Genomic DNA, 15670 nt, shown 5'->3' on the forward strand with positions numbered 1-15670 from the left:
CGTGCGTCCGCCTCACGCAAGCAGCCACGCACTGACTCTGGGACCATGCATAGACTCTTTAATTTCTCTAGGATTCAAATTCCATGCAGATGAGGTTGAGCTTGGGTTCGAGGGACCGGAAAGGACACGGAGCGGACGTCTCGTCGGCCACTTGAGCTGGAGGTTCACTGATCCAAAAAGTACAGCCTCTTGTTCCTGCGCTTCCTGATCCCTTCGATGTATCCCTGCAGCTCTTTAGTCATGAAGTGGTTCCTGCCAATCGTGGACCTATATGCTAGGGAGAGGGAAGAGCTGAGCTCAGGGCCATGAACAGCAGCAAAGGGCTTCCCCCATTTGAGGAACCACAGGTGATTTGAGGTGGCATTTAGTGCTGGATTTGGATCTGTGTTAGTTTGGGGAATTTTGGGTCTCCTAGGTGCGATGTGAAGAATGGAGGGGAAGAAGGCTGAAGAAGTTGCTGCAAGCCTGAACAGAGGCAGTGAGACCCAACCTCCTCCTGAGCCGCTCACTCTAACTAGTTATCTGGCCCTTTCTTCCCTCTATGTGCTCATATACCATGAGCAGAAGGTTACGCAGATAATCCAATATCCAGTACATTTACCCAAAAAAAATCCCGATGTGTCACAGCTCCCACACCTGGGAGTGAAGCAAAGCTACCCAAAGGCTGTCACTCCACTGAACAAGCAGAGAAAACAGACTTGCTAGAAAGGGGCTTATTTTAAGTCCTCTGAGTCACTCACTCCATTGAGTCGGCCTGTGCCTACTCTCTTGACTTTTAATTTTTAGGGCATCCTTGTGAGTGCTAAGGGGATCTGACAAGACTACATATCCTGAAACTCCACAGCCCCAAGCCCTGCCAAAGCCACCAGGATCTTTTGTGGAAGCTGGGGTGGGGGTGGGGGTGGAGTGCTCACTGATGAGGGCTTTTTTGAGAATATCCAGAACTTCAGTCTCCATGAGCTCCATCAGAGGCAGAGGCAGCTGGAAAAGCAACAAGAGACTCAACCAGTTCCATGGAAAGCTGAAGTGGTCCCCACATGACCTCCCCAGCTTGCCTGCCCCACTTTCCTGAAACCTGCCCATCTGCTGCTGCCCACTACTCAACCCCAGTAGTCTCCCCAGTAGTATCCTCCAACCCTGTTCTGCTGCTCTGTCCAGTAGGTTCGATGTGGCTTCCATAGGCTGAATATTAGTGATTCTGAAGTAGACGATGCTGGAGAAATGAAGAGAGAAATCGGTCTTGGTCAGGCTCCTGGGTCATGGTGGGAGTGGGGTTCAGGGAATAGCTGCAGCTACACCCTGCATCAAAGGTCATAGGGGACACTGGTTTCAGCCCTAGGCTTTAGAATCCCACCCGGCTGAGATCCAGAACCAACTGTCCCGCTGTGTGAGACTTGGAGTCATTCATAGGAATTCCCTCTTGTGAGAATTGTGTGCCCTCTGAAAGTGTATTGTTGGGAACTGAATGCAGGGCATTGTATAAACTACGAAAGAACTCTACCAGTAAGCTATGTTCCTCAGTCCAGAACAGTCTCTTATGGCAGTTGTGCCATGCAAAGGTCACAGTACAAGAAGTCCTATGCTTATGTAACAAGTTTAATATAAATCAATTGTTATATCTGTATCACTCTTGTTTGTTTAGACATGTTCCCACAGTGTGGACCTAACTATCCTGGAACTTGGTATCTAGACCGGGCTAGCTTTGAATTCACAGCTTCCTGAATACTGGGTTCTTATCAGTACTCATTGCTTGATGAAGGTGGAAACGGACGGGACAGAGGATGGACACATACACATCTCAAACAGTGCTTGGCATACTGTGTGTAACCCCAACACTCAGGAAGATACCAAGATCCAAGGTCATCTTGGGCTATACAGTGAGACTCTCATTCCAAAAAGAAATACAAAGCAACAATAAAGTAACTATTGACCAAAAGAGAGACTTCCAAACAGCCAGATCCCAGCCAGGGAAGGAATTCTGTCCTTTCAGCTGGTGCAGTGATGAAATTAAACGCACAGGTGAGGGAGGGCTCGAAATATGCTTAGTGGTAAAGAATTTTCCTACCAAGAGTGATGTACTCGGTTCGACCCCCAGCACCACATTAAGATAAAAAGCAAAACAAAACAAAACAAAACAAAAAAAACAAACAAAAAACTGACTAGGTCTTCATTGACCTGCTTGCCTGTGCGTTTCCCGGGTTCCTCGTAGTAGGACGCCTGCCCGGTAGGGGGAGCTCAGAGAATGTCTGAGTTAAAGCGTGAACGGTTCTCGCCTGAGCCCTCTCCTAAGAAATCCTAGAAACTTGGGTTTCTATGGGCTTACCCCCATTTTGCAGGAAGGCACTTTAAGACCCGGGCTAGCCCCACCCTTATGGCACACCCATCGCCTCGGCGAGGCTATACTGACCTAAGGAGGTCTCAGATTCTTCGTGGTCCTCCCCATGCTCCAAGGACCTGCCATGGCACAGTTCAAGCTCTCGACGTGCTTGCTGCTGGATCTCCTCTGGCTCGAGGTTGAGGCTGTCCCTAATAGAAATGGTCTGGCTGTACTTGCGAATCCTGTTTCTTACAGATTTGCCCTCTTCGTCGAAGTCCTCGCAGACGTCGGATACCGACACATTCGCTGTGGACATCGTGGCCGTGCTCCATAGGTCACGAACATCTCCGTACAGGCTGGATCTGACCGAGCTGCGGCGATGGTTTGCGTGTTTGGGCACCGGCTGCGGGTCACACACAGGTAAGGTAGCCAAGGAATTCAGGGAGCTGGAGGGAGCAGGGAGACTGGACTGGGATTGGGGACTCTAGGAGAGCTGCCAAGCCCCCAGGCTGAATGGCAGGTTACTCTAAAGACCTGAAGGAGTACTAAGGTTCGTCTGGGCTTGGGGAACTCGGGCAGACTTCTTACTTTGACGCTTTCCTCCATCGTCCTGCACCAACGGACCAGTATCCACAGGGCTCAATCGAGAAGGGAGGGGGGTCACGCTCCAGGAAGGGGGAGGGGCAGTCTCCTCCCGGATGGTTATAGTGGTCTCGCGGGAGGAGACTTCAAACTGCAGATTGCATCAAGACTCTAAGTTGCTCCCACCCCCAATATCAATGCCAAGACTGGAAGTACCCAGTCCAGTTTCGAGTCCGGGTCTCCTCCAGGCAGAGACAAGAGTCTGAATACCTGAACTTAACCAAAAGAGCATGACTTGTCCGGTGTGGGGGCCCAAGGACGGCAGTGGGCCTGATATAAGCCCATGGTGGCGCGAGAAAAGCACTCGCACACCCACTTGGGACCCAGGAGCATGCACTCGGTAGTGCAGAGTTTTTGTTTTATTGGTGCAGGTTTTGAGGCACAGTTGTGAGGTGTGAGGGTCAAAACCGGCAGGGGAGCGAGGCAGAAAGCCTTGGATGGTGGGCTTTGGAAATGATTGGATGTGAAGAACCAGCCAGGGAAGAGCGGTGGCATTTGGCAACCACTGGACTCCTGTCAGGGTTGCAACCACGTGGAACAAAAGAGGGACGGCTCTTTGGTCAAATAAGCCAAGCATGCCTGAGCATCAGCAAGAGCGAAAGCCCTGGCGTGGGATCCGGGTCCAGAGATCCTGCCCCTACACCGGCACGGCCTTGTCTCGGAGTCGCCCAGGACCCCGGGGTCTGGAAGGCTTTTTGGATGGGTTGGGTCGGCGGCGACCCCGAGGAGCCCGAGGCAGGGCACAGCCACGCTCACTCTGCGTGTCTGAGGACTCGTCGATGAAGGCCAGATTCTCACTGGGGTAATCCAGAGCTGAGGCCGTGGGCGGGGACGGAGTCTCAACCTTCTCTGCGGGTGCAGGGGAGCCGGGCCTGCCGGCTGGCTCAACAACAGCAGGCGGTGCCGGCAAAGAGGAGGGCAGGAGTGGTTGCTCCTTCTCTGGCGGCGGGGCGCTGGGCCCAGTTCGCTGGGTCACTCGCGCTGTCACTGTGCCGGTCCAGCTAGCAGCCTGTGCCGTTAGGCCACCCATCTGCACAGAGAGGAAAAGGGGTCGACCCATTGCAGCTCCGAAAGCTGCCCTTTTACCAATTGCATCCACCTTTTTGCCTGACCCTTGAACCTCAGCCTGTGGATGATCCCAGAGCCACACTGTCCCTTCCTGCATTGGCCCAAAAGCACTCCCTTCTCTAGGAACCTTTCTTGAAAGCCTCGGGTTTGTTTCAACCTTCACTGCCTCTCTGTATTTGGCTAGCAAAATGCAGATAAATTACAAAACCAGGACGACTCATGCAATATTTGGGACATAGCTTAAAATCGTATTCGTTGTTCATCTGAAATTCACATATAACTGGCCTTTCTAGTTCTGTTGTTTTTGAAACAGAGTCTCATTCTATAACCCAGGCAAGTCTAAACTCGCAGCAATCCTCCTGATTCTGCTCTGCTTACAAAGTGCTGGGATTTACAGACATGTACTACCTACCACCTTGCCTCTCTGAGTTCTTATTTGCTAACCCTGACAGCCCTATCTATCCACGAAGAACGAGGTGGTTGAGTCTCTGACAAACCTGAATTTACTCCAATGTTCCCGTTAGCGCACCGTCCGGGTCTCAATGTCAGAGAAGCCCACATTTTGGAAGGGAGCCAGACTGGCCAACAACCCCTGTGCCCGGGGATAAGGGCACAACACAAGAGACATGCATGGCGCATGCGCGGCAGCGAACAACTCCTGGAACACGTAGAAATACCTCTGCCCGAGTTCGGCGGGACACTGCTCGCAACCAGTTGCCGATGGTGGTGAGCACTGAGGCGAAGTAGGCTAGGCCAAACAAGATCCAGAACCACACCAGCGGCTGGTAGGCTGGAGAGTTCTGCCCGGTGCCATCGCCTAGACGGTTCAAAGGGAGGGAAAAGTAAGTTGATGGGGGGTGGGGGGGAGGCAAGCCTGTGAGCCTCTGGACCACTGCCTGTTTCTGCACCTTAAGAGAACGTCCCTCCCTAGAAAAGAAGGGAATGTGCTATAATGTGTAGATGTATACAATGAGTGTACTCCAGTCGTAACTGTATAAGAGCATGCAAGAGGGGGTGAACTTAATATATGTGTGAGCAGGCATGGGACTCAGGCATGCAAGATGTAAGTGGGCATCAGGGGCTGCCTGCTAGAAGAAAGTATGGTGTTCCAGGATTGGTGTGGAAGCTGGGGCAAATGCCCCACAGTAGTGCATAGGCGGAGTGCAGGAACAAAGTACTTAATGCTGGGCAAAGGCAGACTCACCGGGTACATAATCGCCAAAGCCTACAGTGGTGAGAGTCACTATAACAAAGTAGATGGCTTCTAACTTGCTCCAGCTCTCCATGTAGGAGAACACGAAGGTAGGAGTGAGGACAAAGAGCAGGCAGCCGATCAGCAGGAAGAGCACTGCGGACAGACTTCTCACCAGCCCCGGTGGCACATGCCACTTCTGTGGGGAAGGGTGGGAGATAGAGCCATTGAGATGCCAGTAACCTACAATTCCATTCTCTCACCCCTCTCACCCCTCCCTACCCCCATTCTGGCATAGTGTGTGAGAGGCTCCTGCTCTCTAGGAGGGCACACTCACTTGCCAGGGACCTAGGGAAGAAGACCCTGTGAGGGGTGCAGTGCAGCTCACCAAGAAGATTGCTTCGATGTGGCCGATGCCCCGGCGCAGAGAGGAGCCCAGCCGGTCCCCGACTCCCGCCAGCAGCATCCCGAACAGTGGGATCCCCACCAGTGCATAGAAGATACAAAAGAGACGCCCGGCATCTGTGTGTAAGACTATATTGCCATAGCCTGGATGGAGAGGGCAGTGCAGAAATTCTAAGTGCCACCTGGTACCCCCTGCCTCTCCCTGCACCTTCCCCCACAGGGAAACTCCTTGCCCCTCGCCTCCCTCCACATGCCCCGTCTCCACCCCCACCGATGGTAGTGATGATGGTCCCCGAGAAAAAGAAGGCGCTGCCCAGGTTCCAAGCTGATGAGTGGTTGCTGCTATTGGTCCAGCTGGTTTCTGGGTTTGCGCCCCCTCCCAGGGCTTCAACCAGGAGCTGCAGGATAAGGCGCATAAGGAGGAACCTCAGTCCTTCCCTCCAGCTGGGCTAACTCCCAGCCCCTCCCCCTTCTTTGCACATCTTACTGACTGTGTGTGTGTGTGTGTGTGTGTGTGTGTGTGTGTGTGTGTGTTTGTGTGTGTGTGTGTGTTCTTTGGTTTTAGTTTTTGAGATGTCTCCCTCACTGTCTCTACCTAGCTATCTTTTTGTAGTTGGTTGATTTGGTTTTCTGAAACATGTTATACAGCCCACCCAGGTGCTGGAATTACAGGAATAAGCCACCATAACTAACTTAACACAATCAATTCTTTAAAAAAAAGAGATTTATTTATTATTATATGTAAGTACACTGTAGCTGTCTTCAGACACACCAATAGAGGGTGTCATATCTCATTACAGATGGTTGTGAGCCACCATGTGGTTGCTGGGATTTGAACTCAGGACCTTTGGAAGAGCAGTCAGTGCTCTTAACCACTGAGCCATCTGTCCAGCCCCCCCCCTTTTTTTTTAAAAGATTTATTTATTATTATATGTAAACACAATCAATTCCTAATTTTACATTCCAGAGCATAAATGCTGGAACCAAGGTGCCTGAGTTCTAATCTCGGCGGCCTTGGGCAAGTTAATGCATGGTGCCTTTGTTTTCTCCTCTCACACATGGGAATGATGGTCAGAGCACCAATATCATAGATTTGGCATACAGAATAAACACTAGGTATTCCTTGGGTCATTCTGTCCTGTGAGCAGCAGACTCCACCCTTCACACTGCTCCTGTGGAATCTGAAAGTAAACAATGTATTGAAAGGTAAGACCTTCACTCCAGAAAAGGTTCACGTATCACATTTTTGTTGCCAATTTTAGGAGGTTTACATGTGTGTACTTGAGCCCACAGGCCACCTTGTAACATCTAAGGCAAACCCAGTGTTTCCTATGGTGCTCAGTAAGCTGAAGGACCAGGGGACAGGCGTTTCTTGCCTGCCTTCAGACTCCCCCGGGGAACAGGCTGTGTCTGAAAACAGCTTGCCCTGGGTGCTGGGATATCAGAGCACCAGAAGAGGGGGCCTTTCCCCAAATTAAGCAAGGAGAGAATCTGCAGGGAAGTTTACAACCTGTCTGGCCTCCCTGATGTCAGTCCCCATTATTAAGACCCAGTTCAAGAGTTCATCCTCACCATTGCATACACTAGCAAGATTTTGTTGAAAGGTCCCTGATATAGCTGTCTCTTGTGAGACTATGCCGGGGCCTAGCAAACACAGAAGTGGATGCTCACAGTCAGCTATTGGATGGATCACAGGGCCCCCAATGGGGGGGAAAGTAACCAAGGAGCTAAAGGGATCTGCAACCCTATAGGTGGAACAACATTATGAACTAACCAGTACCCCGGAGCTCTTGACTCTAGCTGCATATGTATCAAAAGATGGCCTAGTCGGCCATCACTGGAAAGAGAGGCCCATTGGACTTGCAAACTTTATATGCCCCGGTACAGGGGAACGCCGGGGCCAAAAAGTGGGAGTGGGTGGGAGGGTATGGGGGACTTTTGGGGTAGCATTGGAAATGTAAATGAGGAAAATACCTAATAAAAATTAAAAAAAAAAAAAAAAAGAGTTCATCCTTGCTGAAGAAACCTCTGCAAACCCTCAAGGCTCCTATTTGTCCCAAGGAGAGTCTAGACTCCTTAGTCCAGCATTTACTTGTTGTTTTGAGAAAAATGTCTCATGTAGCCTAGGCTAGCCTCAAACTCACTATGTAGTCAAGGATGGCCTTGAACTCCTGATCCTCTTGCCTCTACCAAGTGCTGAGATTACAAGTGTGAACTGCTCAACCCAGTTTTTGCAGTTCTGGAGAACCAACCCCAGCCTGCAGCATGCAAGGCAAGTGCTCCAGCCCCTCCCCCTCTCTCTTAGGGGAGGTGTATTTGGTTGTCTTGGGAGACAGAGTAGTACTCAGTAGCTGAAGCTAACCTGGAACTCACAGCAGTGCTCCTGCCTCAGCCCGAGAGCTGAGATTACAGGTGTGAGCCTTAAGTACTTTTTCCAAACTAGTCTCGAGCTTTCCCCAGTCTTCTCCCATGAGGTCCTGATTTTGCACCCCAAAATAGAGCAACCTTCTCCCCAGAATTTCTGAGGTGATTCCATTTTCTGTAATAATGATCTTTGTATAAAGAGATGAGATGTCTGATCTAAAGTGATTTAATTTTTTTTTTAGATTTATTTCTTTTCTTTTCTTACATGTATGCATGTGTATCATGTGCATGCCTGGTGCCCACAGAGGCCAGGAGGTTACAGAGTCTGTGGATCTAGAGTTACAGATGGTTATGAGGAACCCAGGTTCCCTAAAAGAGCAAAAAGTACTCCAAACTGCTGAGCCATCTCACCAGCTCCAGCGACTTAATTTTTGTTGTTGCTGTTTTGTTTTCTTTCATTTTGTTTTTGGAGACAGTGCTTCTCTGTGTAGCTCTGGCTCTCCTGGAGCTCACTGTGCAGAACAGGCTGACCTCAGACTCAGTGATCCACCATATTGAGGGTGTTGTGCCACCACCCCAGGGCTCATGATTTACTTTTCTTTAATAGCATTTCTACCCATCCCCCAAGTCCTTCATCATCCAGGGTTGTCTAAGCTTTGTTTCAATGACCAGGCATCTGCTCCTCACTGAGTTTCTACCCTGTGGCTTCCACACTGTGTTAGGCCACACTGTCCCTCTGCTTGGGAGTTGTTTGTCCCCACATTCTAAAGTCCATCCCTCTCACTTGGTACTTTCCAACTGCTGGCTCTCCTCAAAGCCTCTCCATCTCCCTCACTCCCAGCATCCAAGGCTCAGCAGGACCACAGGGTGGGAAGAAGGAAATCTCCTTCATGTCTACTGCTTCCTGCAGTGATCTGTCCCTGATCTGTGCCTTGGATGTGACACCTTCCAGAGAAGTTCCACCCACTGTTTGTGCCGCTGCCCGCCCCCCCCCCCCCCCAGAACTCATAGGTGTACAATTGCCACAGGACTCATTCATTCTGGGAGTGGCTCCAGGAAGAGAAGCAAGGCATCAGCTGTCCACCCTGCCGGGTCGTCCCCGCCCCCCCCCCCTTTTTCTTATTTCTTATCCCAGAATAAAGCAATTCCAGTGTGGAGATAAATAGGCCAGACTCCCTCCCTCTGCCCTGTGGTCTGGCCAGGCGCAGCACTTTCCACCCAGGCACTTCTGAGCAGAGCTTGCCCTGATTTTTGGAAGTGGGAGAGACACATCTCTCCAGCCTCGTCGCACTGGAGCCACCAGCTGGGGTGCTGAAGCTTACATGCAGACTCTCCACAAAGGACAGTCAGGGACCCAGGGGCACTCTTCTGTCAAGTGAGAAATACTAATTTATTAAGGTTAAGCCTGAGCAATCCAAAGCAGTGACTGAGAGATGCTCGCTAACTGGACCCATGAAGGCAGAAGCTCAGAGCTTCCCTTAGTGACTGGATGCAGACAGATCAAAAGTAGCCTGGGAAAGCCAGCCGCCCCCACCCCTTCCCACTCGCTTGACTGGTGAGCATGAGTCCTGGGGAGGAGGGACCCTGAACTGACATTCACAATGGTATGAACGGAAACCCTCTAAAATCATCTGTACTTGTTTATGTGCAAACTTGGGAACACAGGGGGAGGTGAGCTGTATTCTTGGGTTCCTCTAAAACATCTGAACTCAAAAAATGCATAGAACTATGTGGGAGGAGCAGCCAACTTTAGCAAGTAAAAACTCTGCAGGGAACCAGGTGTGGTTGCTCAAGCCTATAATCCCAGAGCTCTGGAGGCTGAGGCAAGACAAGACCCAGAGTTCAAGGTCAGTTTGTGCAACACAAAAAGTGAGTGCCAGGCCAGTCAGGACTACATAACAACCTCCTATCTCAAAAAACCAAAAATCATTACTAGGGTTATATTTAAATTCAGCTGTTTAGCTGAGAATCACCTGTGACTAAGCATCCAAGATTTGGCCTGGTGAGCTAATGATGTTGGAGCTGTGCAAATACCGCATCCCATGTGCTCCACCCATTCACTCGCTAACTCCATTCAGTAACTGTTCATTCTTCCTTCCTCCCTTCCACCATCACCCAGGGAAGGGGACATCCCAGGGGCACAGCCTGGTGCTAGCAAAGACAAGTGACAACAGCACAGCCGGCCGGCATATTAAAAACAAACACTTGGGTCCTAGCTCCTGCCCTGCACTCCCAGAGATGTAGCAGGACCTACCCTGTCCTCAGAGATACATGTCTGGAAGCAGCACCCCGAGCAGGACTCCACTCTAACCAACTCTGCCAACCCACCTTGATGAAATCCTCCAGGCTCTTCTGGCTCACACAGGGATGGTCCCTCAGAAACTGGTCTCGGCCATGATCCATTTTCTTCTGAGCCTGCTGCTCGTGAGGCTGCTCCAGAGCCTGGAACACTAGAGCCCCAGATACCAAGTAAAGCAGCACCAGTGCCAGCAGAGCCAGGAGTGTGGTGCTGCGCATGGTCCTTCCAGAGGCAGGTCCAGCTCCACTTCCTGCCTGGGAAGAAGGAGCAGGGAGCTCCTGGGGAGCAGTGGTCACTGCAGGCCAAACCAAGGATTATGGGGTCACGAAGAGATCCATACATCCACACCCTCCTTCTCTAGATTAGACTCCCCAAAGTTTTTGAGCCCCTAGCTTTATTATCCATAGATGTAACCCCCACACAGCCTCTGGTTCCAGGTACTAACACCTAGGCCCCCACCTCCAGCCTCCCTCTTACCTCCGGAGCCTAGCCATCAGGAGAGTGGGATAAAGAAGAAAACACTAAGCCAGGCAGGGTGAGTGAGAAAATGGGGGACTTGTGAGGCATTAGGGTGCCTGCCTTGGAGAAGACCAAAGGAAGACTAGGGAGTTCCAGGGGAAATAGGAAGAGGCTGGAGCCTGCAGAACTGGAGACAGGAATAGCAGGTCCATACTTGGCTCTCTCAGTGCGGCTGTGGCAGCCTCCTCAGATGCATCTGTCCCCTCCTGCCTTCCAGCCTAGCAGGGATCAACCGGGCGGGGATCTTCCAGGGTCCCCACCCGCCCGCTGGGCTTTCGAGGAACCCCAAGGCGGATCTGGCTGCAGGGTATAGGCAAGGCCCAGAGCCAGGGAAAGGAAAAGTGGGCACAAAGTTCCCAGAAGAAGCAAGGCACAGGGTGGGAAGGGCAGCACGGATACAGCAGCCCACGGGACAGCTGTCACTTAGGGGGCAGCGGGAGATGGCAGGCACACACACACATACATATACACAGTCTGCTACATGTGCCACAAAGATCTTTGAGCCACATTCCATTCTGCAGCTCTAGCCGCGCGCTGCCCAGGCTGCAGGCATAGCACTGCACCACGCTCCGGCAGACCCTGGCACAACTAACCACCATGGGCGTGCCCGCAGGGCCGAGCTACCCTAGAGGTCCACGCGCACGAATGCGCGCGCTCGCGTACACACACACACAGATACACACACGGAACCCGTGTGACACCGCACGCCAGCCGCTTGCTCCCACCACCTCCCCCGCGTCCTTACGCCGACGCCTCCGAGCGTGACCGGCGACGGGACGCACGGTCACACCACTCGAGGAAGGCATCCACGCGCGGGAAGTGTCCCGCCCTGCCGGTTTCTCCCAGCTCCCAGGGCCTGAGATCCAGCCCACATTCCCGCGCCTGCTCCGCACTTACTGTCTGCCCACTCTGTGGCTGCGGCTTTGGCTGCGGCCAGGTCTCCCGCGCCGCCTCGAGGGTGTGCGGGCTGAGCCAAGGAGGTGCCGGCGGCAGCCCAGAGACCGAGCCGCCGGCGGCCGTCTGACTAGGACCCCCCTCCTCCCGCCCTCAAAAGCCCCCTCCTTGGGAGCTTAACCCTACCAGAGCTGCGTCTCCCTACGTGCCGCACCCTCGCCACCGGCTCTCGCCACCAACCGCCTTGAACCCAGCCCTTACCTGCACCTGCAGCCTCTGGGCTCCCCAATGCTGTCTTGTCCAGGCCAGTGAGTGGCAGAAGACTCAGAGAAGGGTCGACGTGAAGTCCAACCTTCCAGGCTGGGATTGGGGCCCCAACGCTGCCCTAACCTGGACATCAGCTGGCCCGGGGCTCAGGACAGCCGCCACACTCATCTCCTGGAATCTTCTAGGTCTATTACTGGACTGGGAAGAGCCTTCGTTTCTCCGCCCATGAGGATAGTCTGGGCCTTGGGCTCAGCACTTGTGAGGGAGAGGCCCCCAGGGAGAAGAGGGTATGTGGGGGTGGAAGACGGGGAGCTCTCTTTGAGGCCACCTGGATTTAACCAGCTGAATGGGTTGGGTCCTAGTTCTAGGAAGTCACTGATAGAGCACCTCTTGCTCAGGCTGCATTCCCATCTCTGATCCTCCAGGCCCTGGGGTCACCCCCCCCCCCCAACCATCTGCTGCCTGACAATTCCAGCAGAAAGAGTGCTAGCATTTTCTGAACAGCTAAAGCCGGGTCCTCTTCTGTCTTTATCCTTCTTTCTTCTTCTTTATATCCTTTTTTTTTTTTTTTTTTTTTTGGTTTCTCGAGACATTTCTTTACTGATTTCCACAAAATCTCTCCTGTAGCGTTCAGAGATCCCATGCTATTGTGGTCAGTACTTTTGTTGTTGGGATGTTTTGCTTTGTTTTGAGACAGGGTTTCTCTGTGTACTCCTGGCTGTCTTGTAGACTAGGATGGTCTCAAATTCAGAGATCCACCTGCTTTGCCTCCAGAGTGCTGGGATTAAAGGTGTGCCCTACCATTACTGGGTTTTGTGGTAATTGTCAGTATGTTTAAGTGACCACCCAGATGATAGGGGGTCAGGGTGAGTTACCAAACTCCCTAGTTCCCACTTACAGTAAAAGGGTGATTACTTAACTCTGGGTGCTGATTTTGAGTATTTAGGAAGTCAGTATTTGGGGGCTGGAGAGATGGCTCCGTCTTTAAGAGCACTGGCTCTTCTTCCAGAAGACCAGAGTTCAGTTCCCAGCACCCACTACTGTCTGGGACACCCTCACACAGACATACATGTAGGCAAACCACCAATGCCTGTGCACACATACAAAGTCAGTGGTTTTTACTTTGGTTCTTTCTCTTTTTTTCGTTGTTATTTGTTTGTTTTTGGAGCCTTAGCTGTCCTGAAACTTGCTCTCTAGTTCAGGCTGACCTCAAATTCACAGAGACCCACCTTTCTCTGCCCCTCAAATGCTGAATTAAGGGCATGAACCACCACTGCCCAGCTGAGGTCAGCGTTTATAAATGCTTAAAGCCTAGCACACAGAATTAAGTGCCCTAAAAATGTTAGCAATTCTGCTTCCATCCGAAAGTGATTGTCCAGCTTACTGCTGAAGTCTGAGCCTCTGCTGTTCTCTCTGGAGACCTTGTAGACCTGGCTCCAGGAGAGTCCCAAAGAAAGAATTTCAAGGCAGACTTACTGCTAGGCTGAGATCTCAAAGGAGCTAGAATCACCAGGTTTATAGACAGGAGTCACAGGCTCTAATAATCAATCCTGAGCCACAGGGCAGATCTGCAAGGATGTCCGGAACTCAGGGCAGTGACTAAACCTTTGGGAGCAGTAGGATTTGTGTACCAAGAGCTGACTCAGCATGCAAGTAGCCAGGGGATCAGGGTTAACCCATACCCAGGTAAGGAGATGGAGGCTGTGCCACACAAGCACACCCTTTATAGATCTTCCATAAACTTGACACTTGAAGACCACAGTAGAGGTGGTGACAGAAGCCAGGCCTCAGGTCAGTGAGATGGTGCAGTGCTTTGTAGGGCTGCTTGCCACCGAGCCTGAAATTCCAAGTTTGTTTCCTGGAACCCATATGGGTTTTTCTGACTCTATACCTGTGTGTGTGTGTCTGTCCATCCATGTATGCACACATAAATACATGCACAGCACACACACACTAGGCCTCCACAAAACTAATTTAATCCATTAGAAGACAAGATGCCTACCAGGCTGTGGAGATGGCTTAGCAGTTAAGAGCACTTGCTGCTCCTCCTCCAAAAGACCTACTAAGTTCAGTCTCCAGCACTGGCAACTCACAGCAACCTCTAACTCTAGCTCCTGGGGATCCGATGCCCTCTTCTGGCCTCTTTGGGCACTACACACAGGCACAGGTGCAGATACACCTATACATAAATATAAATAATCTTAAGAAAAAAATGAGGGGGGTGGGCAGGATGGCTCAGCGGGTAAGAGCACCCACTGGTCTTCCGAAGGTCTTGAGTTCAAATCCCAGCAACCACATGGTGGCTCACAACCACCCATAATGAGATCTGATGCCCTCTTCTGGTGTGACTGAAGACAGCTACAGTGTACTTATGCATAATAATAAATAAATCTTAAAAAAAAAAGAAGGAAGGAAAGAAAGAAAGGAAGGAAGGAAGGAAGGAAGGAAGAAAGAAAAGAAAAGAAAAGAAAAGAAAAGAAAAGAAAAGAAAAGAAAAGAAAAGAAAAAAAAAAGAAAAGAAAAAATTATACCAAACTGGGCCAATGAGATGGCTCAACAGATAAAGGCCTTTGCCACCAAGCCTGGTGATATAAGTTCTACCTTGCCAGTCCATATGAAGGAGTGAACCAACTTGTAAGTTGTCATCTGACCTCTACATATATGCTGTGCCAAGTGCTTATCCATACATACACGAAGACATATATACAAATAAATGCATGTCATTAAAAAGAAGTTAGCTCTGCGTGGTAGCACACATGCCTATCCTAGAGCTCAAGAGGCAGAGGCAGGTGGATCTCTGTGAGTTCAAGGCAAGTCTGGTTTAGAGTGAGTTCCAAGATAGCCACGACTACAGAGAATCCCTTTCTTGGAAAAACACAAACAACAACAAAGAATGTTAAAGGGCTGATGAGATGGCTTAGTGGGCAAAGGTACTTGCTACCAAAACTACACCTGAGTTTGATCTATAGGACCCAGGACAGAAGGAGATAATTGCCTCTACAATACATGAGCCCACACATACACACACACACAATAAATAAATGTAACAAAAAATTTTAGCCGGGCGTGGTGGTGCATGCCTTTAATCCCAGCACTTGGGAGGCAGAAGCAGGTGGATTTCTGAGTTTGAGGCCAGCCTGGTCTACGAAGTGAGTTCCAGGTCAGCCAGGGCTATACAGAGAAACCCTGTCTCAAAACCCCCCCAAAAAAAAATTAAATAAATAAATTAATTAAAGATGCCTGAAAGCCACATAATTACATTGCTGTGTGGTCCAGGAGGGGTTATGGCTCTCTGTACAACCAGTGAAGTCTCGTGGAGATTTGATTCCCTGGCCCCTCCCATGGAGATTCAACTCATGGCCTTGGACATTCCTGGAAAGTACTCAACAGTTAAGCCACATCCCCAGCCTGTGGAAGTGACTTTTCAACCAGGACAAACCTCTCGCTTCAGGTATTTGAGCTGAGCCTAAGGCAGGAGGATCATTTGAGGCCAGGACTTTCGGGCCAGGTTGGGCAGCACAGAGAAGGCTACTCTGAACCAGGAGAGCTTTAAGAGCAGAGGCACGTGCAGTGTCCCTGCTGCTCGGGGCTCACTACCTTCGCCAAAGGTGAATGGCAGCTGCCCAGCCTGGCAACCCATGTCACGGGCCAGCGTCTGATTATCCCGATGCCAAACAGGTCAAGGTGAGAAGGAACAGACGAG

At 51.0% G+C, this 15670-nt stretch overlaps 2 protein-coding genes and 1 long non-coding RNA gene across 9 annotated transcripts; 1 reads left to right on the plus strand and 2 right to left on the minus strand.

Moving 5' to 3' along the window:
* Positions 1 to 39: 39 nt before the first annotated feature.
* On the minus strand, positions 40 to 2994 carry Catsperz (cation channel sperm associated auxiliary subunit zeta). Its single transcript, NM_001039494.2, has 5 exons — positions 2906 to 2994; positions 2408 to 2720; positions 1137 to 1213; positions 915 to 981; positions 40 to 274 (listed from the first exon to the last, which is right to left on the minus strand). Exons 1-5 carry the CDS (start codon positions 2921 to 2923, stop codon positions 165 to 167), a joined length of 585 nt encoding a protein of 194 aa, NP_001034583.1. The 5' UTR covers positions 2924 to 2994; the 3' UTR covers positions 40 to 164.
* A 281-nt stretch (positions 2995 to 3275) lies between these two features.
* On the minus strand, positions 3276 to 12497 carry Kcnk4 (potassium channel, subfamily K, member 4). Of its 7 annotated transcripts, none has more exons than NM_008431.3 (7): positions 11962 to 12129; positions 10317 to 10582; positions 5896 to 6022; positions 5608 to 5768; positions 5232 to 5418; positions 4705 to 4844; positions 3276 to 3989 (listed from the first exon to the last, which is right to left on the minus strand). In NM_008431.3, exons 2-7 carry the CDS (start codon positions 10503 to 10505, stop codon positions 3597 to 3599), a joined length of 1197 nt encoding a protein of 398 aa, NP_032457.1. In that variant the 5' UTR covers positions 10506 to 10582; positions 11962 to 12129; the 3' UTR covers positions 3276 to 3596. The 7 variants fall into 7 exon arrangements, with proteins under 7 accessions (NP_032457.1, XP_006526781.1, XP_006526779.1 ...); XM_006526718.3 differs by having other exon boundaries at positions 11704 to 12028; XM_006526716.3 differs by lacking the exon at positions 11962 to 12129 and adding an exon at positions 11552 to 11685.
* Gm46646 lies at positions 4774 to 7132 on the plus strand. Its single transcript, XR_001782645.2, has 2 exons — positions 4774 to 4869; positions 5518 to 7132. It is a non-coding gene; the product is annotated as a predicted gene, 46646 (long non-coding RNA).
* Positions 12498 to 15670: the final 3173 nt, after the last annotated feature.

Source organism: Mus musculus, chromosome 19 (genome assembly GCF_000001635.26).
Source record: "Mus musculus strain C57BL/6J chromosome 19, GRCm38.p6 C57BL/6J".
In the NCBI taxonomy this organism is placed as follows: Eukaryota; Metazoa; Chordata; class Mammalia; order Rodentia; family Muridae; genus Mus; species Mus musculus.

Coding starts and splice junctions, on each gene's coding strand:
- Kcnk4 (XM_006526716.3), bottom strand. CDS start 11,612: ATGCCTTCCTCGAGTGGTGTGACCGTGCGTCCCGTCGCCGGTCACGCT. Junction 4,845..5,231: donor CTTTGGCGATTATGTACCCG/GTGAGTCTGCCT, acceptor TGAACCGTCTAG/GCGATGGCACCGGGCAGAAC. Junction 3,990..4,704: donor CCCGCCGAACTCGGGCAGAG/GTATTTCTACGT, acceptor CTCTCTGTGCAG/ATGGGTGGCCTAACGGCACA.
- Catsperz (NM_001039494.2), bottom strand. Junction 1,214..2,407: donor AGAATCTGAGACCTCCTTAG/GTCAGTATAGCC, acceptor TCATTTCTCCAG/CATCGTCTACTTCAGAATCA. Junction 275..914: donor TCTCAAAAAAGCCCTCATCA/GTGAGCACTCCA, acceptor CCCTCTCCCTAG/CATATAGGTCCACGATTGGC.